The sequence below is a fragment of the Sapajus apella genome, unplaced genomic scaffold (genome assembly GCF_009761245.1).
Source record: "Sapajus apella isolate SASKATOON/1434 unplaced genomic scaffold, GSC_monkey_1.0 scaffold2, whole genome shotgun sequence".
Lineage (NCBI taxonomy): Eukaryota > Metazoa > Chordata > Mammalia > Primates > Cebidae > Sapajus > Sapajus apella.
In genome coordinates this window covers 10,134,927-10,159,973 of record NW_022436942.1, presented here as the reverse complement: position 1 = coordinate 10,159,973, position 25,047 = coordinate 10,134,927, and the positions used below count along the sequence as shown (strand labels likewise).

Sequence of the window (25,047 nt, the reverse complement as noted above, 5' to 3'; positions counted from 1 at the left end):
AATAAAATTCATTAAAAATGCATATATATTATAGTAAATAATTTCACTCTATTTGAGAAATATTTCCTATCAGTAAATTTGATATGTGGGTATTTACTTTATCCAGGGAAGAGGAGAATATGATTCATGTGTGATTTAAAAATAGAAAATGTAAATAAGATGAGTTCCTACAGAGTTTTCCAATTCTCATGAATTCTAAGATTTAGAATTCTTCAGAGAACTCTCTGCTCTTATGACAGTTTTATATAACATTTTTGTTTATACAGATGCATTGGTTTTGTAGTGTTCAGCTTTCCGTAATTTGAGTTCTAGGTATCACAGACACCAAATGCATTCATATTCAAATATTCCGATGGCTGGATATGACACAGGACAACGTCACAACCCTCCTGCTCTTGTTCTGTGTTGCTGAGGGATTATACACAAAACCGAGTAAGAGTCTCAACTCTAAACTGGATCTTTTTGCTCACCTTGGTGATAAGTTTTCTTCCACTACAAGTATGCTGTGAATTATAAACATCAGTCCCTAATTTCAGATTCAGTGAGAAAAAAAATAACAAAGTCACACTAGAGTGTAAGGTAAATTCTCCGATTCAAAGTACTACTGAATACAAAATAACTGAATGAGCGTACAGAGAAGAACATTCATCTCATTACAAAAATGGTTACTCATAACAGCATGCTGCATTTGCTGCTTTTTCTCCTTTTGGAGACATGGAATTACATCCAAGCTGACTCCGCAGTTTATCAACCCATCATGAGGATTAAGGCTGCCTTCACGAAGGCACGCTTGCCCAGCATCATTGGGAAGGCCAGCACACGGCACTGCAGGTGGGAGCTGGGGCACTCCTGCCATGGCTCTCAGCACATAGGAGCTCCTAATGCATATTCACTGATAATAGCTAAACTAAAAACAGTAGTGTAACATTGGGAAAATTAAGCTCATTTGGCTCAAGTTTTATCTGTAAAATAAAGATAATAGTATTAGTCTCATGGAGTTGTGTGGATTAAATGAGCTAATGCACATAAATTACTTAGCACAGGGCCTAGCATACACTCATCTCAGGAGATCAAGCATAATAAACTTGGTAGCAAATGTGTGTTGAAAAGGAAAAGATAGGTCTATAAGAATCTTATGAAATAAAAATCACTGCTTTCCCCTTCTATTTTCATTGCATTTGGATTCTCAAAGTATCTGTTGCAAGAGCTGTGTTGTCCTCTGCTACACAGAGTAGTAGATGGAGAGGAATAGCATCGGAATCACGGATACGGCAAACCAAGTTTCTTACAGCCAGAGTACGGTTTTCTAAACTTCCTAATCATTTCAAATACAGGAATAGTGACTAAAAAGTAATGAGATAGGTTTCCATGGGTGGCTTATGGGAATCAGTCTCCTTCACAGCTTTTTAAAACAGAAACATCTATAGATGGCCCAGGCACTGTCCCAGATGCTGGGATATGAATATGAGGATATGGCACTCACAGAAGGATGCTGTATCTAAGTAATCACAAAACAATGGAGTAGGTGGGGGTGCCATTCACATACACAGGGGCCCCAGGGCTAACTCTTGGGAGAGTGACCAGGGTTGTGGAAAACTTCATATGGAGGCAGTGTTTGAAACAATGGAAGGGTACGGGGGAGGAAACGATTAAAAATACACCAAGTTCAGAGACTTAAATACTTACGTTACTTCTATTCTGATCTGTGTAATCCTGAGTTTGACGTTTTCTCTCTTTAATCCTTAAACAATTACTGAGCAAATTACTCTGTTGTTAGAGATATTAAACTTATGTAAAATCAGAGGGCTGGATTGAAAGATACCAACAGTTCTTAGCTTTAAAATTCCTTTTATGCCTGATCATCTTCCAAATAGTGCTAAAAACATCACTACACAAAAGATTTGGAGTTTTTATGAATAAAAGAAAGAGATGCTTGTTCCTATATATCACGAAAACTTGGTATTGGTAGATACAACCAGCCATAGGTGCTGGGGATTCTCCAATTCTACTTCAATAATGAAAGACCACTGTAAATCCACAAAGTGGAAATTTACAACCAACTGCTGAGTACCCGTACATCTCACCCTAAATTTTAACAGCTGTTCCCCTAAAAGTGATCACGATTATAAGCAGGGTGAAATGTACTGAGCAAAGCTTTTCAAGGTATAAGTTCATATTCATGTCTTCAAAATACTTGCAGAAGTTAACATTTTTTTGCCAGCAGATTACAGTTTACAAAAACAAGTATTAACCAGAGCTGTAATCATTTGTAAAACTTTCCACTACAGCTATTTAAGCTACATCCAATTTTTAGAATCAGCAAAGATGCCACTGTTGACTTCACATTCCGTATTGCTTACATTTGACATCTGCCTAGTTTTATCTCAAAAATGGGCCTTCACAAATCAAATGTTATTTTCTGCACCTGAAAATTCATCAGGCACATGCCACTGCCAGCAGAAGCACAATGTGAAAACATGAGACCAGCTCAGCAGTAATCAAAAGCACCTGTTTTCACAAAATGATTGCCACTGTTCTGAAACTACATATAAATTTTAAGTTTGTTGGCTAGACTCAGTCCTGAAAAGCAGTTCAGATAATCAGAAAACAGATATTTCACCTTACATTAAATTTGTTTTTAAAAATAAATAGGATCCACTGAATATTTATTTTAAAACATAAAACATAAATATGATCCTCTGAATCATATTTAACAAATAGTAAGTTATGTAGAAAATAACTTATTCCAACAAGCAACATACAATTCCCCATTTATCTACTGCTAGTAACATAATCTACAATCATAATATAAAGCGTCCAATTCTCCATAAAGCACGGAAGATGGTGATGCTGTGGGCTGTAACCTGAAAGACCCTAGACAACTTGGTGCACTCCCTGGATATAATTTGACATAATCTTTCCTAGGACATACAAAAGCCATTAAGAATCTTTATAATGGAGTGTACTTGAAATACTGGGGAGAAGTATAAAATATTTTTGTTCTATAGAGAACATGCAACAAAGCAATCATATATTTTAGCATCCTCTGATGACATGTTAAGTGTACTTTTAGGTTAAGAATCATGCTCAATAGAAGTTTAGGATCCAAATACAGAGAAGATTATGACACACTATTGACACTATTCTAAAGAGAGTGCAAACCATCTTCTCATACTCCCCAAATCACCAGCCCCACTTTAGACAATCCCTAACTTTGCAATAGGATACCATGAAGAATCTTATGATTCTTCTATGTGAATAGCAACAGCGGCCCTGTCTTTTTCAGCAAAATATTTTCTCCAGTAACTATGTCTGCTGTGGCCACAGCCTTCTTTTATCCATCAGTGAAATATTGCAACTAGATTTGGCCTAGTTTTAAGTCTACATTTTTCCTATTCTGAGTACATTATTCCTAGGAAAAAATTGATTCTGAATTCCAGAAAAAAAAAACAAAAACTGATTTAACAAATGAATGTCAAGAAAACAACCCAACCAGAAGATGGCAAAGGAAGTACTGTATTAGAATGAATACACTTCTTGCTCTGGAGGCTTTATGCTCCAGCCTCCTATCCGGATTACACAATGACTCTGTCTCTTCAATCAGGGTCATCCCAACATCCTATTCTCCAAGATGGAACACTCTATCTCATTCACCCTTCTCACCACCTCCAGCACTCCATCCCAAAACTTTGAGCTGGTTTTCTTCACTGCACTTGCCACTAGTTTTTATTTTCTGTTTTTATTATCTTGCTGATTCCACTAGGGCAAGGGCCTCCTGTCTTCTGTACCACTGTGCCTCCAGCATGTAGAATAATGCCCGACACATGCATCAAGTAATTGCTGAATGAATAAAAATGGTGGGATGCTTGCCACAAATACAATCTTCCTATTCTTGAAAGAGTAAAGATGGCAAGAAGAACATTCAAGCATTATACTATATTTTATTATTTACAATATTATTAATTATGAATAACTTATTTATTCATGATCTCATACTATTTTGGAGTCAGTTCAAATAATTTATAGAACAGAAATATTCAAAGGTTTGGTATATCAACTGAAGTTCAACTCAATTTCTATATATCTATGAACCTACTTGCTGATATTTAGTTTAAATCCACAGATCCAAATAACTCAGTTCCATGGTTGGATGTTTCAGAAAAGCTTTTTTGGCTGTAAGTTTATGCAACAGTTAATGAGAGAGTGGGGTAGAATTCTAACACTTCAAATATTTAAAAGCAGATTAAAAGTTCTATCATATTCTAACATACCACTAGGCATGTTTCCATCTGTCATCATGGTGAATGATCTGGTTGAGAGGTATATGGAGAAGTTGTGTGCTTCCCTCTAAAACAAAACTTAACTCTCTAAATGAAAAGTAAGGGCAAAGAATGTTAAATGCACTGCAGTTATGCTGCTAAGTGGAACGTCTTCTGTTTAAATTTGCTCACTAGCTATCCCCTTCCTCCAACTGTCTGGGCTGTATGCTGCTCCGGGAAGGCACAACTCCACTGACTAGACCTGCCAGTGATTCCTGTCTCTTGGTCTTCAGCACTCTCCACTGGGATTTAGTACCCCATTTTACAAATAGGAAACTGAAAAGCATACTCACCCAAGTGACTCATCCAAAGCCACAGAGATTTTTAGTCCCATTAAGATAATTATATTTGGGGAGGATGGGAACTTTTATGGAAAGAATACAGTTTCCATCTGTGGCATTTATTTCTATCAAATGAAATTAACTAAACAGTCACATTTTCCAAATAAAAACTTACCAACACTGTCAAACAAGAAACTAGCTGATCTGGGTTCCAGTCTGGTTCTGGTCCTTTCCAATTCTCTAACCTGGAGGCCTTAAGGACTGGAATTAATGACTACAACCCTGAGAAGAGCCTCTTGACCCTTCATGTCCATCTCCTTTGCATATGGGCTTGATTCCCTCCCATTCCAGAATGGTTTCTCCATGAGTGCAGTGCACTGGGCTGAATTTGCCACAGGAGCATTATGATTGACCCAGCTCAGTTTATGAGTTCACTAACAGACAAATCATTAAACACTAAAACATGGTAATTTTCTTTAATTGTAATCCAAATTATCAGAGTTGTGATCAACCAATAATGACAGAACTGAAAAAGAAACAGGAGTATTTTAAATAGGAACATTGCTCTTCCAAGGGGAATGAAAAAAGAGTTTTAAGGCACATAAACAGATGACTACTACTAAATCATGCAAACAGAAAGCACGAGAATATGTTTTTTATTAAATAAATATAAGGCTTGGTGACCTTGTGGAAATCAACAAAAAAGAAATAAAAATTACCACATGGATGTGGGCCCAATACAGAGCTCTTCTGAGTTTGTATAGTTTAAACAGAAATAGCATTGAAGGAATTACTCACCTCCACATGCCATATGTTACATCTGTGAAAGAGTAATGTGAATAAAAAGGAGGCATGGAATCTTATTGCACATTAAATTCAATAGAGTCTATGTTTATTTGGGTCAAGATATAGATTTTGAACACATATTGTATTTCTCAGAATATGCCAGCAACTTAACATATAACTTACCATTTATTTAAAGGAGGCATAGGTTTATTCAGTAACTTGCCTTGTCTGGAAATGAATGTGTTCATGTTGGAAGGATTTAAATGAAAGCTGCATATCCACACAGCTGGAATACTGGGAATGACTTTCTCTTTCAGATAGCATGCCTTATTAACTGGACTCCAGAGTCCCTCCTAACTCTAATAGTGTCTGAAAGAATTACCCTATTTTAAGTCCCCTGAAAGAACATTCATCGACGAAGGTAGCTATGTTCGCAAATCCTAGAGCAAATGAGAGACCATACAGAAAGTCACCTCTGGGTTTTGAACCTCTGACAATCACTTTCATTATCATCTGTAAATACCAATTAATATATCATGTTAATTTGACTTGCAATATTAAATTAGGAGTCTGTTTTTGTTCAAGAGTTTAAGATAAGATGACCTACTATTCAAAAGAATAAAGCCACCTATCAGGGAACTAAACAGTTATAATTTATAGGTAGATGATCCTGGACTTAACTTCAGCAGAAGGCTCATCAGTGAGCTAAAACAGGAGTGGGGATAATAGGTGGAGAACCAGACCCAATAGCCAAGATCCATTCCCAATAAGGCAATCTGGCTGTTAGTGCCAGTTCCACAGTGATCAGTGTAGACTGCTTAAGTCAGTTAACTTGTTTGTATATTAGTTTATTTAAAAAAAAAAAAAAAAAAACAGGTTAGACAAAGTAGATTCTAAGGTCTCTTTTAACTTTGGTATTTCTTTATTCCATTTAGAAAAAAAATATATAGCTTCAGACAAGAAAGTTGGTGACACAAAATAACCAACAAATGGAACATGCTAGCCAATCAATTTTCAACAAGACAAATATACTATGGATGGAAAGCAATTCTTAGGGAAGAAAAATAAGCAGTATTGTCATAAAACAAGCAGGTTTGCCCTATTTCTTTATAATTAATGTTTCTTCTAATTCATCTGGAATTTATTGAGTTAAACTAAATACAGCTAAGGCTTGAATCATCCAGGATTTCATATCCAAGACCTGTCAGTTTGATGATCCCACTATTTTTAACATAGAAATAAATGGCTTCTATGCTTGTAAGCACTAGAGAAGGACAGCCTATGAAATGTGCTTTTCTCTCTCTCTCTCTCTCTCTCTCCTTCCTATTCCCCTCCCCAGTTCCTTCCTCTTCCCTGTCATCCCCCACAGGCTGAGGAAGGCAACAACCCCTTTGATTGTGTTCAGCTCTTGCACATATTTCTGCACAAATCAGGCATCTTTCCAAAGTATATGTCAGGGTTCTCACTCTAGCCTTGTGGCACACTTATCAAGAGAGAAAGTCCTAATTAGATATCAGTTTCCTGAAGCAGAGAGGGTGTGGTTACATGAATTTACCAAAGGGGGAAAACTCTAAACGAACTAGTAAGAATAAATTACTTATCTAATCACCTACACCACAGCCTAAAAATCATCATGCTACAAACACCCACCACCAATACTGTTTAAGAAGAACAATGCATAATGTTTTTCATTGACATTAAAGAAAGTTAAGCACCCTTTTAAAATGCAATTTGAACATCTAAGGCACTTTAAAGCCTCAATTGCCTAACCAGGAATTGTAAATGCATACAATGCATCATAAAGTAACTTAGCTAACAATGATTGCATACACATACCACATCACAATTACTGCTCCATATCTATTAGAATAGGCAAACAACAACAACCAAACAACAAATGAAATAATTTGTAAATACAAATGACCCTTTTATTCATAAGGTCTAAACCATATTCATGTCTCCCTTTCACCAGTTTCCCTGAAATGACCTCAGTAAGAAAAGTTAATTGGTCACTAATGTCTGCCCTGAGAGCTTTTCCACACAACTTTTCTTCACTCTAGATGAGTCAGGATGAAGATCAACAACAAACAGCAGTTACCATGGAGAAGCCCCGCTCCTAATTCCATACCATTGCACATGTGCAAAAGATGCTAGTGCTGTACATGGAAGTGGCTCAAATACCTCTATTAATGAGAGATAAACAAATTCTTCCATCTCAAGTAATTCAGCTGCCTGGACAGCAAAAGGTCAGGATTGCCATCATATATAAAAACAGTGTTAAGCGATTCCTTGTATAATAAAATATACGTTATCTGTCTTACAGCTTGAATATTATCCAGTGTGGTTAAATAAAAATATACATGACAATACAATCAGACCTTTTACTTTTGTAAGACAAATGAATTAACATATGATCTGCCAGATCCAGCCTACAAAAAGACATTACATAAAACAGTATTTTGTGAAAAACAAAAATACCAAACATAGTAAAATGGAATGTTAGGGTCCTTTTCTAGCTTTTCCCCACATTCAAGTTTATGACAGTTTTGTAATCAAAGCAAGTTTTTCTCGAGGAAAAATGCCAAATGAATCATCTATATGAGAATTTCAGAAAGTAAATGGTACTTCTTGGTGGATATGATTAAATAAAAAAATAAAGTCTCAGATTTACAAACATCTTCAGAATGTCAAAGATTTATCAAACTTCTCCAATACTGCTTAATATTCAAGTGATAGATTATGACCTTAAAGCAACAGGAATTCTGCCTATTGAGCATTCTTGCCAGTAACACAATTCCCTCAGGATATATGGGTGATTTCTTTTTGGCTTAAATACCTGTGAAAATTCTTCAGTCAATACCTTTACCTGAATTGTTTTAGAAATCAAAGTTCAAAATCATATAGCTCTATAACTGGAAAAATCTTTAGAAACAAAGCCACTTTGTATATTTTAAAAGACTAAAACCCAAAAATGTTTGGTGACTTACCCAAAGCTTGTGTCTAGCTTTGTCTAGTTTATTTAAACTCTAATTCTAGAATTATGAAGGATGAGTGATAAAAGCAGTTTTAAAAAAGAAAAAATCAGTCATCTCATGTACATTGACATACATCAAGTCAATATAAAGTCACAGAAGATGTAAAATCATTCTATCATCATCATCATCATCATCGCTAAAACTGAGTTCTAAAGGAGGTACAGAAAAGTTATCCATTATTAGAATAACTTATCTTCCATAGCATCTGATCCTATGTACATTTTAATTTAGACTTTGGCATTTAATGAGATTATAAAAGCAATGCTGTATTTAAGATGAAGGAAAGGATGGTGAAATTCTAAATCAGAACCCACAATAGAAGAGACATTAGGATAAAATAAAATATCAGAACTGGAAAATGTACTACAGGGAGGACAGGCTTGGAGAATTTTCTAGGAGGTTCTTTCTAGATCAATATCTCATTACACATATAAAGTTCTCATGGCGATTTGCTCCAAAGGAAAAACTTACAAGACAGAGGGTTTTCTTTCAAGAAACAAACACTCTAGGGATAAAAATAAGAATGATACTTCTGGTTTATCAATAGCACCATTAACTAAGATGTGAACATCATCAATGAATTCCACCACATTTACAGCCTTAATGTAAATAGTTTTTCTAAGCCATCTAAGGAAACACATGGAGCATAAACTTTTAAATTATGCCAAAAACTAATTAAAACAGCTTTGTAGATGTAGTTGCATTCAACCATATTACCCATTTGAGAGGACTGGTTTTGAGGTCAGTCTCACTCTTTAATGGTTTTCTACAGCTCTAAGATGTACGTGGATGTCTTCCCCACCCAATTCAGAGAGGCCCTGAAACTGAAGCCAAAAGATGCAGAGAAGTCATTGTGCTACTGTATACGACTCGTCTTCTTTAAACGCCCTGGCTATTTGACATTTGATGAAATGCCAAACTCCAAGTGCTTGTGTCCACTGTGACACATTCTGTTTATTACATAGTAGTTTGAAGTTGGGTACTCAATTTGCAACTAACTCCACAAGTTAAATATTACATGTTGGGTGCCTTCTGATAAAACATAGAAAAAATATGTCAGTTTCAGACCTAAAGGAAATTACTTTTGATATTTAACATCTTATCCTTAGCATGGCCTTGACAAATGAGATAAAACATGATTTTGAGTTATTGTACTTAATGTATAAAGACTACTTACTATCTTCATTATATCATTGTACTAACTCTAGTTTGGGAATATTTCTTAGATACCTCCATAAATAGCTCTTGTCAGGACATTCTATAAACTTACAGAGTAATTATGTTGTTTTTAAATCTTACCAAAGCTAGTAGCATGCAGACATTTGAGAAATATTGTTCAATTCTGTTTCTACAAACATACATCACAGTACAAACCCAAGAAGGTATGAATTTGACTCAGTATAAACTGATTGCAAAATGACTACAAGTCTAACTAAAAGTTCATAAGCTCCTTTTTTCCAGTTTCCAAGTTTTCAGAATTACACATGCAATCTGAGTATTTTTTGGTGCGACACAAATTTTAGTTAACTTCTAGGATATATTATGGGAACAAAATTTAGGAAACAGACTATCACTGTATTAGAACACATTATTCATGCACAAGCATTTAAAAGAGAAATCTCAAACTCAGAGGTTACTCAGGTAAAAGCAATACAGCCACATTATTCAAGAAAATTTCAAATAATAACAATTTTATGTTCTTGTATTATTGCCATCACATGAATTTTCAACATTTAGAACAGAATTTCAACAGAATTTCTAACATTTAGAACGAATTCTCATGGCTTTCAATACCACAGAAATTGGGATCTAAATTATTTAATAGTTAATGCTCAGAGGTTATAAGTGGGATGCATTCATGATTCGACATCAAAAGACCAGAATGAATTAGGATTGAAATACAAGTTTATACAGATCCTTATTCAAGAAGACAAATAATTGTTCACTTCTTAAAAATTGTAGAACATAACTGTCATCTTCCTCTATTTAGGGCACAAGATAAACTCAGTGATCTCTGTGCATAGCTGCTCTCTGTACCCTTAGGCATTTCTGGGCATTTAAAATCTAGTGGGACAAGTCTAAACCTCACCAGAAACTTAAAGCACTACACGTACAAGAAAAATGTTATTTATCTTCTATTTATAAGCTAATTTACAAATGTCTCAATATGGACATATTATGGATACTACAGGTATCACTGTTTCTAGCTAACAAATAAGAATAAACCTTATTTAATAACAAAATTGTAAACATGCATCAGAGAAAAGCACTTGAACTTCCCTGTACAAACATCTCAGATTAATCACAGATAACTATCTAGAAGCGTGTATCAAGAGCATTAAGCATTATCATCAACTTGAACATGAACAATTATTTCTTCCAAATGAGCCATCCTTCCTTACTCTGAAAGAAAAGGGAAAACAACAACTGCAATAGAGCATATTCTGGCCACCTACTACATTGGCTTGCAACTTTTTTGAATGGCTTATTAAAATAACATTATCAATTAATTCCACCTAAAATATTAATCGTGTACAGATCTTGGCTGGTGATACTGTCTAGAGACTATTATCTAATGGCTGTTCTTGCAACAAATCAAGCAAAACATAGCACTTCGGTACTTACAGACTGCTCAGAGAACACCATCGTGAGAACACCATCAGAGAAACCTTTTGCATTTAAGATTAAAGCTCCACACAAGGTTTATTGTTAGCCCCAGCATGCGAGAAGGAACCAGAGGATGGAGGGAAGAGCTTACTTCGAAAATGCTCTGAAGCGTAATAATAGACATCCTCATAGCCCTCGTGGTAATCCTCTTCTGGTCGGTACTTTTTCCCCTTTCTTCTCCTAGATCTTCTTATCGCCTTGACAAAACCCAGGAAGCGGTCCATCTCTCACTCACTGTGCAGCGCGGCACAGCTAGCACGAGAGCACAGCAACAGCCCAGCTGCTCTGGGAGCCGGTGGAGCATGAATGACCAATACCAAACCTGGACCAGGACGGCTACCCTTCTATCTGCCTCTGGGCTACCATCAACACGGTGACTTTGACCATAGGAGTGGAAAGATAATAATAGCGATACAGATTTATTTTGACAATATTTCTCATTTAGTTCAATAAACTGTCAAATCTGCAATTTTTTTAAAAAAGAGGAAAAGAGAAAGTAAAAATCGTAATGAAAAACTAAGAGGAAAAAACGAACAGCAAAGCTTTGGACTTTAAATAGCTTCCAAACAAAACAAAACAAAGTTCAAGAGATTCAGCTGAGGAAAGAGGAGTCCCAGCACTAGAATTTCACTATCCAATATCTCCATCATCCCATCATAGGGGCGGGGGTATAGGAGAAGAGAGGGGCGGGGAAACACATTAGTCAATGGACTGAACCAAAGTTAGAGACTGAACTGACTTTCTTACCTGCTAATCTCACACCCTAATCCTAGCCCACATAATCTCAAAACATGTGCTTCGGAAACCTCTTGAAAGGCTATTGTTTTGCAATGGGCAGACCGATTAACCCTCTGTGCTCTCTTGCATATCATATTAATAAGCAGCAAAGTGGTTTCATCCATATGCACAGCCTTCTTGCTGACAGGAGTGTGCTGTATGTGTTAATTGGAGCAGCAGGGAGAAGGCTCAGCAGCTGCTTTCAAATGACACGTTTACCCACTGGGCATTAATGTATTCCAATCACTGTTTGATCTAAATATTAAAATGCACTTCGCAGAGAAGCTTCTCATAGGCTTAGTAAAAGCATACCATAATCAGCAAATAAAGAACACTGCATGGTTTAAGAGAAAAGAAATACAAATAATCCAACTCAACTTCCACTGAACTCAAATAGAAAACTAGCTCAATTGTTACTTAAAAAAAATAGGAAAGTTAATTTGCTAAACAGCAAACAAAACAATTCTTGGTGAATACGGCAGTATAAGAAATTTTAAAATATACTCATATGCTGTTCATCCTTTATCTCTAAAAATCACAAGCTTTAAAGTATTATTTTAAGTACAACAATTAGAAACACTTTATACTAGACAAGAGAGGTACTCTAAAGTCTAGAGAGATCAGCATTAATCATGAATAATTTTTTTTTCCTCTATAGTTTCCTTCTTCAGGTCTTTAAGGGAAGAATTTTTAACACCACGAAAATCTGATTTATTCACAATATAATTAATCAAGCATGTCAGCATATTACCTATGAAACTAATGACATTTGCAGCGCCATCTTGGTTCCCAGAAATGTAATTTTTAAAAAGGCTTCTTACTGCATAAAGGTTGTTCAATATCTGTGTAATATCAAGTTTGTAGGATCATCCCAGAGGGAACTGACTGCACTTTGCACTCTGTGAGATTCACAAGCAATTTGTCTTCTAGCTTTACACAGTTCCCTATTTTCAGATATAAATTGATAATGATGGAGCAGGGAGAAGTTTACTTAGAAAGGCAAATATTCATCAGCTATGAACATTTCACATCTAAAATATGTAGTTATTTTCAATGGTTCTGTGAAATTCCTTTATTCCCAGAGGTTTCCCATTTTGTATGCCTTAGGAGTAAGTTTGTGAAAAGAAACACTAAACGATGCTGACAAAAAGATACTATAAAGTGTTTTATGAACATCTTTAAACAAACAAAAATCACTTGTCCTGAGGTTTCAAATCCTTTATTATTCTGACTCCCTCAACCAAAACTAGAACATAGAAAAATTAATGAATGAGAAATTTGAGGATCGATTTTAGACCTGAATAGACACTACATATGACAATAATATATAATCTTTTAATTTAACCTAACAGCCCTAATAATGAAGTGAATGACATTATTTCTCCAAGATCACAAAGCTTACACTATCATTGCAAGTAGTAGCAGGTATTTTTCATACCACTTCAGAAATTGTTTTGCCTAAGCATTACATTTTCATTCAAGTTCTTTCGTTTCTATGTAAATTTGCTCTTAAAATGTAATTTGAAAATAATTGTTGACTTTCATTTTAATGGACCAAACATATATCTTGGTTTATGTGATGAATTCAAGTATATGTGTCCCCCAGATATAATGCAGGCAATAAATTTAATGCAGCTATACTTGAATTTTAACTCTTAAAGTCCATATTAAGTTTTATAGTTTTAAGCTCCCAGTTAAATCTAAAAAGACTAACTTATAGAAAAGATGGTGCTTTACTCTCTAATAGAAAGAAGATTCTTTTTGCATACAACAACTTAAAACATTTCACTAGAGTTTAATTTCATTTTTTAATTTTGGTATTTAAAGGGATTGACTTTCTCAAGCAGTGGTAAGCAACTATTTTTGCACAAGAACTAATGCAGACAGAGTAAAATTATCTACATACTATGTTTTCAGAAATAAACAGAAATTGTACATAAGCACCTTTCTATTTGCTTATTTCTGAAAGATTTCATTGTTAACATTTCAGTATCTGTAATGATACAATCTTTCTATGAGATGTGGTTTGGTGGTGTTGGGGAGGAGTTTAGAGTTTAAACATATATTTAGAGGTGTAAGAGAAAGTGTAAAAGCTTATTAAAACAATCAGACATGCTTGGGAAGCTAGATAGGGTAGCTGTTATTTAAGAGAGGTCCACTTGGGTCACCAAGAATGAAAGGGTGTGGCGACGGATGACATGAAAGAGGGGAAACATGAGTATATGGATCACAATCTAAACGACAGAAGGCTACACACTTGGTGTGCTGCCTGAGGGGCGATGGAGGTGGACGAGATCCTTTTACTCAATTTTGCTGGGTCCATACTTCTTGATATGGTTTTTATCTGCGTCCACACCAAATCTCATGTCAAATTGTAATCCCCAGCACTGGAGGTGCGGCCTGGTGAGAGGTAACTGGATCATGGAGGTGGATTTTCCATGAATGGTTTAGTACCATCCCCTTGGTACTATTCTCGAAACAGTGAGTGAGGTCTCATGAGATGTGGCCCTTTAAAAATGTGTGGCACCTTCTCCCTCTCTCTTGCTCCTGCTGTGGTCAAGTGAGATGCTCACTCCCTCTTTGCCTTCCACCATGACTGGAAGCTTTCCGAGGCCTCCCCAAAAACAGAAGCTGCTACGCTTCCTGTACAGCCTGTAGAACTATGGGCCAATTTAAACCTATTTTTCTTATATACATGACTTAGTCTCAGGTATTTATTTATAGCAATGTGAGAACAGATTCATACACTTCTGAATCTTATCCCATCTTATAAACTAAAATGATCCATGTTTAGCAATAAAGGGTCAACCTAAAATCTTTGTCAGTTCTTGGTTGTATTGTAATAGCTAATTGTTGCTTAACAGTTGCTTAACAGTTAGCTATTGTAATACAACCAAGGACTAACAAATTAGTAGTGTAGTTCAAGTCCATGCTATTAGGTGTACCACTCTTTGTGTAGAGAGAATGGTCCTTTCACTCCATAGCACAAACGCTGGTGAGAGGTGCTATTTAGTAGTTACTGCACTCTACAGTCTAAACTGATGTGACAGTTGACAAGTTGCAAATGGCAGTTCATAGAATGGCAGTTTATCTCCCACAAATATGTTTTGTTTGGCTCACATGAATGTTTGTGGTTTTGTTCTTGTTTTTTTTAAAACTGGGCAAACATCTAAAAGTCAGGAGATTTCATAAATCAAACTTTTTTTTTTTTTTCTTGAAAGAGCAAAAGATTTGGTAATCTTGAGCCCAATTCCAATATGGCAACTATTGATTAGAGCTGAGTGGTGGCTGCTGCCACCCATAAATAAACATGTGCTTTCCATTTAGCTACAGTCTCTCCCCTGGGCCCAATTCAATCATACAGTCCTGCCCCTGCAGGCATAAATGCTTTTGAACAATGGTTGAAGTATTATCCTGACTAGCCAGTCTCAAAACACTAATTACTTTATAAGAAATTCCAACACCCCTATATTTTGATGTAAAGAAAGCAGGCTATTATAACAAATTAGTTATTAGTTCAGCTAAATATTCACTCAACTATAATATTAAATTTCCTAGACAAATTTATTCACCTGAGAAAATAAAGCAGTTTGAATTATTCAACAAAATATATTTTAACAAATATGTATTTTTAAAGTGCTAATTATTTTCTTTTTGAGGAAGCAGGCAATTGCCTATATAACATTTACATGATTTCCATACTCTTCTGAATTAGATTCTTCATCCCCTTTTAGGAAAAAAGGAATGAACCAAGTATTGAGATTAAATCTGCAATTTATAACCTTCCCTAGATCAGTGATCAGGGAGTTCCCTTCCATGCATAATTAGATTGAGTAATTGTTATAGTATTTTTTTGAGTAACAGTATGAAAAATACAGTCCATAAGAGAAATCTTTAAAACATTAAATTAATCTGGCCTTTTAGATATCATGGTATCTGCATGTGATGCCAATAATTGCTGTATCCTTCCTGTGGAAAAAAAACCACTCTCTTCTCTGGCACTAACAGTATTCTCATCAGACCCTTGTAATATCCCTCCTTACTAAATGAAATTCATAGATCTTCTAACTAATGAGCACATAAAAAAAGACATTTTGTGTTTAAATTGTTTTGAGACAGGATCTTGCTGTGTTACCCAGGCTGGAATCCAGTGGTACAATCACAGCTCACTGCAGCCTCCTCCTCTCAGGGACAAGCAATCCTCCCAACTCAGCCTCCTGAGTAGGTGGGACTACAGGCATGCACAACCACACTCAGCTAATTTTTATTTTGTTTTGTAGAGACAGGGTTTTACCATCTGGATGATCTTGAACTTAGGAGCTCCAGCAATCCACCCACCTTAGCCTCCCAACATGCTGGGATTATAGGCATGAACCACCATGCCTGGCCTAAACACAAAATGTCTTAATCCTGATATATATTTATAAATATGTTCAATAATATATATTTCAAATAAGTGAATCTGAGGGCATGGCTACACAGAAAATTTAGTTAAATCCTTGCAACCACCTTATACCTATGTAACAGTATTAGCTTCTAGGCTCAAATAATTAAATAGATTTTCATTTATAAGAGTTTTTATTGGTTGGCACAGTGGTTCATGCCTGTAATCCCAGCACTTTGGGAGGCTGAGGCTGGTGGATCACCTGAGGTCAGGAGTTCAAGACCAGCCTGGCCAATATGGTGGAACCCCATCTCCACTAAAAATACAAAAATTAGCTGGGCATGGTGCTGTGCACCTGTAATCCCCCTACTTGCGAGGCTTAGACAGGAGAACTGCTTGATCCCAGGAGGTGGAGGTTGCGCAGTGAGCTGAGATCGCGCCACTGCACTCCAGCCTAGACAACAAGAGCAAAACCCTGTCTCAAAAAGAAAGATAGTTTTTATTAACAGTAGTTATGTGATGGTTGTACAGGATGCAGAATAAATCTTCAATTTGTAAGCATGTCTCCCTCATTTTAGTATTTCTAGTACCTTTAGTCACCATCCATGAAATGCTAGCAACAATCCCCAACCCCAGCATTGTGATAACCCAAAACATAGAAAAAAAATACTCTGTTTAAAAGACTTTTTTCACAAATAATTCTTGTGTCTCTAATTTGATTCTGTCCAAGTACTACTTATTTGTGTTGTTTATTAAATAAAGCATAGAACCACCTGCCTAAAACAGTAATAATATAGCCTAAGTTTGTTCCTCTGCAAATTGGTGAATACACTAAGCCAATTCATCCATCTGCGAACTATTTCAAGGTCGATCCTCCATTGGCTACAAGATTTTGAGTTAAAAAGACAGTGGATGACAGTGCTTATAGTTTGATAATGTTTGCTTACTGAGCGTGAAATGAAATTTAACTGTGGCATGTCTGCATTTGTAAATTTATTGTGGTTGTTTAGACTTCTTGCAAAATGAAATGTCAGGCAGTCATTCTGAGATTGAAAATACACTAGGCTTCAAAGGGCTCAGATAACTGAGGTTACTCTTTCAGTTTTCAAAGATTTTTTTTTCTACCACATAGAATTAATATCTTCATTCAGTAAGTGTGGAATGAGCATAAAAGAGTAACAGTAAAAGCATAAAAATACTTTCTGAATGTGAAATCCTAAGTGTGCCATCTGACTATCATAAGGGTTTCAAACATGCTCACTCTATCAGAACTCACTTTTTTTCCTGAAGGTGTGTGTCTTAGGAGGAAAGATTTGGACTAGACTCTTCTAGCTACAAGATGTTATTTTTATGCAACTAGATGCTTTAAAGTAATGAAAAATATAGTGCTGATTATAGCGTCCTTTAAGGTAATTGTGAGACTTCATGGAATCTATTTAAGCTCCATATTTGATGGTTCTGAAGAATATATTACCTAATGCCTTCTAGTTCCTGAAATTCATTTCATTTTCTTTCTCTGACTCCTCTCTTCCTCCTTCCCTCCCTCCTTCCCCTCTTTCTTCTCTTCTACTTGTTCTTTTCAAGCTACTTAGAGATCAAGAAAAGTCCATTTTAAGTTACATACATTTATTTATCTATTTATATCTGTTTCTTGGTTGGTTGGTTTTACCCAAGTACTGAATTTCTAAAAGCTGAGCTTTTTTATTTATTCATTGGCTACAGGAACATTTTCTTGGTATTTAAATTTTTTCCTGTAGTCGCACTTCTAAGTTGTCATAAATAATCTAATTTAAATTTCTTTTTTGTCCTCTAAATTCAGTACCATGTGATTCATCTTTCCTGCCTTCTCTGCTTCTTCCTCTTAAAGCCTCTTCTTGGACCCCAATCTTAGCTATGATTTATAAGCAAACTTGTTTAAATTGATAGCAAATATTTTAAAGTACTTGTGAGTTTTAGAGAATTTAGTAGCCATTTATCCAATTTGGATTATTTAGCATTCTTGCTTCTCCTATTTTTACTTATTTAGAGATGGAGTATCACTCTGTCACTTAGGCTGGAGTGCAGCGGTGCAATCTTGACTCAATGCAACCTCCACCTCCCAGGTTAAAGCAACTCTCCAGCCTCAGTCTCCTGAGTAACTGGGATTACAGGTGCCCACCACCATGCCAGGCTAATTTTTTGTATTTTTAGTAGAGACAGGGTTTCACCATGTCGGTCCAGTTGGTCTTGAACTCCTGACTCCTTGTGATCCACTCATCTTGGCCTCCCAAGGTGCTAGGATTTCAGGTGTAAGCCACTGTGCCTGGACTCTTCTTTACTTTTATTATTGAGCATTTGTCTGGTTCATTCATTTGTCTGTTTGTTCATTTGTTTACTCAACTGTTCTTCACGCATGTAACTACATGCTCAATATTTATATTTATTACGCAGTGGGTGTGCAACAGAAGACAGAGGGAAAATTCAAAGTCATCATTCTCCTTGATAGTAGTTACAAGTTCAAGTAAACAGTTTAAAACTGTTAGCTTAAATTACACTTTTAGAATGTCTATGGCTCTAAGGATTCATTTTTTACTCTATAAAATGTATTTAGTGCCAGTCACATGCTAGATGTTTAATCCATGACAGCTCTGACCAACTTTTAGAACTGATCCTGTTTCACATTCTTGTTGGTTGATTTTGATGTTTGACATACTTTTTAGAAGGAAAACATTAAAGGCCCTTGAATAATTTAAACAATATGTTTCCATGAACCATGAAGAATATGTGCTTGTCTCACACTAAATCTGATTCATTTACTCGACAAATGCTTCTTCCTGTGTGTCTCTAGTGCCAGGCACTGTTCACACTCTAAAGATAGAACAGTGCACATAAGGGTAACACTTCCTATTCTCCTAGAGGTCATATTATAGATGAGGAGGTATGTTAGTCTGTTTTTGTTACTATAAAGGAATACCTGAGACTGGGTTATTTAAAAAAATAAAAGAGGCTTATTTTGGTTCACAGTTCCCTAGGCTGTACAGGAAGTGCGGTACAGGCATCTGCTTCTGGCTTCTGGCGAAGACCTCAGGGAGCTTACGATTACCGCAGAAGGTGAAGGGGAAGCAAGTGTATCACACAGTGTGAGATATGGCAAAAGTTTCTCTTCAAACACCCCACTCAACCTTTTATTCTTTAATTCCCAGCATCCCCCCAACCTTTCTCCTCCTTTCTTCTGACTTTACTACATGCCTAGACATGCCACAACACCAGTGGTGTTATCAGTACCAGCTCACATTCCTTTCTTTACTTAAAAAAAAGACCAGCTCTCAAGTTTGCCGCAGATGATCCCTTCCTCCTCTCCACACTCTCTCATTATGCATCCACCTTATCTAAGGAAGTTTAAATGTTTAGCCAGTCAAATCTAGTTTAAATTGTGCAGTCCAACCTCAGCCAATGGGGAAAGGACACAGGGGCAGGAGTCGTGTTAGAAATCAACACTTCCATTCTCCTTTGTTCTAGGTGCTCTCCCGACGGCCAGGCCTGCAAGAAGCACCCTTTCTGCAGAGGGTAAAATTGCCTTACTAAAAACCTTTTTGTCTGAGTGCTAGTTCTCTTTGCAGCACTGAAGAACAAGCATTTATTTCTAATACACAGTGAAAGCAGAAGCAAAAGAGGAAAAAGTGCCAGGCTCCTTGTAAATAACCAGCTCTCACGTGAGAGAACAGAGTGAGAACTCACTCAACACCAAGTGGTGACACTAAGCCATTCAGAGGGATCTATGCCTATGATCCAAGGACTGTCCCACTAGGCCCCACCTCTAACAATGGAGATCACATTTCAGCATGAGATTTGGAGGGGAGACACACCAAAACATATTGGGGAAACAGACAATATACAAGTAAGTACATTATCAAACCAAGTAATTTCCACTAGTGAGAAGTGACTCTGGGGGCTATATTAGAATGGGGAGAGCTGAGAAAGCCTCGCCAGGAAAAGACACAACTTGAGCAAAGACCTAAAAAATACAAGAAGATCCACCTAAGCAAGGATGTGGGGGCAGTATGTTTGATACAGCATGACCAGGAAGGAAGACAACACTGAGTTGGCACTGTGCCAGGGACAGGAAGGTGACCACTGTGGACAGTATTAGGAGAAGAAGCTAAAGAGGCAGGGAGGGGCCAGCTCACCTCAGGCTTTCCAGGCCCAGATACAAATTGTCGGCTTCTATTCTACATGCATTAGGAGCACATAGAACTCACTGGAGAGTGTTACGTACGGAGGCTACATGATCTATGTTTAAGACGATTATTCTGGTTGTTTATGGAAAATAAGCAGGAGTGGAAATAGGGTTTCTCAGAAAAAAAGGACAATTCTTTGGTTTTTTGGTGTGAACAACTGGAAGGATAATACTGTGATATTACTATGATAGGAAGGGCTGTGCCTTAAAATACTGTCTATATTATGTGTATATAACACATACACATACTTTCTATATAGTTATAAGTCCATGAATTTAACTATTTTAGAAGTAAATGTGCCACCCTCAGCTATGCAACTGTGGGCAAGTTACTTAAACTCTCTGTACCTCATTTCCTCATCTACAAATAAGGATAAACAATAGTACCATGTTCATAGGATTGCTATGAGTATTAAATGAGCACATGAAGCCTTTGGAGATTAGTATCTCCAAGATAAAATTTAAATGTATTGTTTTTGTTAATAAGGGTTAATTTACTGAAAAGAGCCTTCTTTTCATTTTCATTCACTTTATCATAGCTGCTTCTTATACAAACTTCTACTTATCTGCTTATTTAACTGAGTTCGAGGTAGAACTGTCCTTATATTCTGATAGTCTAACATATATTCATCCATTTATTACTTCAACACAGAATTTATCAAATACTTATTATGTGTCCAGCTGCCCTAAGTACTAGTGATACCATAAAAAACAAGCAATGATGACTGTCTTAATGAAGCTTATATTCTGGAGAAAGTCTGAGTTTATAGAAAAATTAAATAAATGAGGTAAATGTGTTAGTTTACCACACTGCCAGGAAGAAATAATCAAGACTGTAATTATTTTTATTTTTATTTTTAAAGAGGTTGAATTGACTCAACAGTTCTGTGTTGCTGGGGAGGCCTCAAGAAACTTACAATCATGCCGGAAGGCAAAGGAGAAGCAGGCACATTCTTCACAGGGCAGCAGGTTAGAGTACAAGCAAAGGAAATGCCAGACACTTATAAAACCATCACATCTCATGAGAACTCACTCACTATCATGAGAACAGCATAGGGAAACCACCCCCATGATTCAATTACCTCTACCTGGTCCCAGCCTTGACAAATGCTGATTATGGTGATTATAATTTGAGATTTTTGGGTGGGGAATAGCCAAACCATATCAGCAGATCCATACTGGATATTTATGTCCTTTATATGTATATAGCAAGTGTTCCATACAAATTTGTTTAAGGAATAAAGCAATTACTACCTACTTAGATCTTCTACTGGAATATTACTAACAAGCGACTACTGGAATATTACTAACAAATATCATGATGAGGCAGCATATTAGTGATTCTCATGGATGAGTGTAGTATCATAAGAGGGGAGAGTCAGATTCACCTGGGGAAGAGTTTTTTACCAAATCATAATGATCCTCCAAAACCTAGCTCAGGAACTCCATTTTTCAGAAAGCTCTGCCGGATGCGCACCTCCCCCATTGCTTCCAATGGGTCTAGGCTTGAGACTTAAAGCATCCCAGGAGTACTCTATTAGTTTGGATACTAGTTTAGGTGTTTTGACAAATTAGTAAGAGTGGCTTAGGCTGGGCACAGAAGCTCATGCCTGTAATCTCAGCACTTTGGGAGGCTGAGGTGGGTGGATTGCTTGAGCCAAGGAGTTCAAGACCAGCTGGGCAACATAGTGAGAGCCCACCTCTACAAAAATAAAAGAAAAATTAGCCAAGCTTAAAGTCTGAGTGGGTAGATGGTGAGTAGGTGGTGGGAGCGAGGGGGTGGCACTATTATATGAGGTCATCCAGGGATCTGGGTTCCTTCTGAAACATTGTAACCCGAAATATTGTCCTTATATTCATGAGTGTAACTTAATACTGTCATGGCCAAGTTCTAGAACAAAGGAAGAGAAAAAGATAGTAAAGTTTTCATTTAAGAACCAGATCAGTAAGTTGCACCTGTCACTTCTGCATAGAAGTCATTGTCTTCTAGCCACACCTTGCTGAGTTGGAAGAAGGGAAATGTGGTTTCTCTAAATTTGAGAGTTTCCATTAGCCAAGAATGGGTAAGTAGACCCACTGGAGGGCAACTAGTTGTCTCCCCTCACTTACTTTATTGCAGCACTATTATACTCTGTTGTTATTAAGACCATATTGGCTTTCCCTGAAACTGATCTGAAAGTTTGCTCAGCCAAAAGCCAGCATTTTATTCATGTTTGTTTCCCCAGTTCCTAGAATAGAGCTTGGCCTCTGATAGGCACTCAATTGCTGCGCATTGGCTGTATAAAGACTGTACCAAAATTTAATTTTCTTCTTACAATAACCTAGGAAGGTAGTCATAATAATGTCATTTTACAGGTGCTGATATTTATAAACTTATCCATTAAAGATTCAATAAATTATAGACTCAGTATTTGAAACCAACCTTATATAAGTCCTCTGGGTCCTTACTCTTTCACTAAATCACACTAGTGCATTTTAAGAAACCACAAAAACTTGAGACTACCATTTTAAAATATAAAGAAGTATTAGAATTTTCAGATGACTAATAGCCTTCTTTTTATCCTATACTAATGAAAATTTTCTGAATGACAATAAACAAAAATTCTAATTGAACTTCTTACAGAATCTTAAAGGCAAAAAAAAAAAAAAAAAAAAAAAAACACAACGAAATCCTCAGTGCCATTTGCTCATGAAATATGTTCATACCTTTGCTTCATGATTAAGGTTTCCCCCTTTATATTTTATAATAGAGAACTGTGGGGCTTAAAACACTTTAACCTACTGAAGGCACTAGATCTTCAAAACAATATGTAAATAAAGCAGTATTTGCAAAAGATGATTCCTCATGAACATTTTGTCAGAAAACAAATAAGATTTTATCTAAGAGTCTGAGAAATACCATGTCAAACAAAATTAAGCCCATTTTTCAACTGTAAAACTTTTAAGTGCTTTTATGACACTCCTATGCCAGTCTGACTGATAGGCAGCAAACTTGTTTCATCCGTGTGTGTGTGTGTGTGTGTGTGCGTGTGTGTGTGTGTGTGTGTGTGTGTGTGTGTGTGTGTGTGTGTGTCTCCCATGGACGATTTCATTTTAAAGCAGTAAAATTTTAAATTATTTGGTCTCAAGAACCCTCTGTTCTTTTAAAAACTACTGAGGACATCAAATAACTTTTGTTTATATAAATTTTATCTGTTGATATGTACCACATTTGACATCAAAACTGATCTTTTTTAATTTTTTTGAGGCAGAGTCTTGTTTTTGTTGCCCAGGCTGGAGTGCAGTGGCACAATCTCAGCTCACTGCAACCTCTGCCTCCCAGGTTCAAGAGATTCTCCTGTTCAGCCTCCCAAGTAGCTGGGATTACAGGTGCCCACCACCATACCTGGCTAATTTTGTATTTTCAGTAGAGAAAAATAGTTCACCATGTTGGTCAGACTGGCTGGTCTCAAACTCCTGACCTTGGGTGATCCACCTGCCTCAGCCTCCCAGTTGGGATTACAGGCGTGAGCCACCATGCCCAGCCTGAGAATTTTAAAATCTTTATTACTAACTTATTTAGCAATAAATCCATCACATGTTAACATAAGTAAAATATTTTATGGAAAATAATTACATTTCTTAAATCAAAAAATGCCTGAAAAGACAGGCATTGTTTTATATTTTTACCTAATCTGCTCAGTATGTAGCTTAATAGGAAGAAGCTACATTTTAATGTCAGATTCTACATTCAATCTGTTGCAATATGTTACTTGAACAGATTATACAAAGAAAATCCAACCTCACACAGAAATTTAGTTGGAAAGGAAGGGGTATTTTAACAGCCCTTTCAGATAATTATGGATATTCTTTGATATTACACCAGGATTCAACAAGAGGTAGTTTCTTAAAGATTGGTTATAATGTGGAATCTGAAACTATGTCAATGAACTGTTTGTATTCTATCACATTAATATCAGTTGTTCCTTCTTACATCTAGAATATAGCTTTACACATAATTTTGTGCATCATGCATTGGTTATTTGGAAAATATTGGTTCACTGAGTTATGCAGGTCTTCCGAACGTTAATACATTTCATGTTTCATTATATAATATCAAAACACCACATTCATTATCACCATAAATCTCACCCAAAAAGTCACTAAGTATTTTAGGAAGCTGCCAAGTTCATAATGATAGATACAAGTTTTCCAAAGTTCCAATTTTCACTTAAAAGCTTGTATTTTATTATTGGCAACAAATGTTATCTGTTGTTAACCATGAAGTAATGAATGAATTCATCTTGTTCATTTCTGAGAAAATGTCTGCCAAATGCCCAAGTCTGAATAACTACAATTTGCCTGTCCATTCTTTCAATAAAAATATTATTCCATGGAAAAAGTAGCTAATTCAGTTCACAACTCAAACATTTCATTGTCTTTTCGAGACAGCCATGGTACTTTGGTATGTGACAAAGTGCTTTAAAATTACTTCCCATTTTGTTAACACAGAATATTAAAAAGATATTTATTATTTCTTCAAAGACATTCATACATGAAACCTGCTTTTTGTTTTTAATTGCATGTGTGTGCTGGCAAAGAA

General features: G+C 36.2%; 1 protein-coding gene across 10 annotated transcripts in view; it reads right to left on the bottom strand.

Moving 5' to 3' along the window:
• Positions 1 to 25,047, bottom strand: part of GRIP1 (glutamate receptor interacting protein 1) — a 702,506-nt gene that overhangs the window by 427,141 nt on the left and 250,318 nt on the right. For 5 of the 10 annotated variants that reach the window (XM_032284339.1, XM_032284404.1, XM_032284421.1 and 2 more), the window contains exon 1: positions 11,180 to 15,449. The exons of 2 other annotated variants lie outside the window; for them this stretch is intronic. In XM_032284339.1, the coding sequence (XP_032140230.1) occupies positions 11,180 to 11,312 (133 nt within the window). In that variant the 5' untranslated portion in view covers positions 11,313 to 15,449. 3 more of the 10 variants (XM_032284356.1, XM_032284394.1, XM_032284348.1) reach the window with 2 other exon arrangements.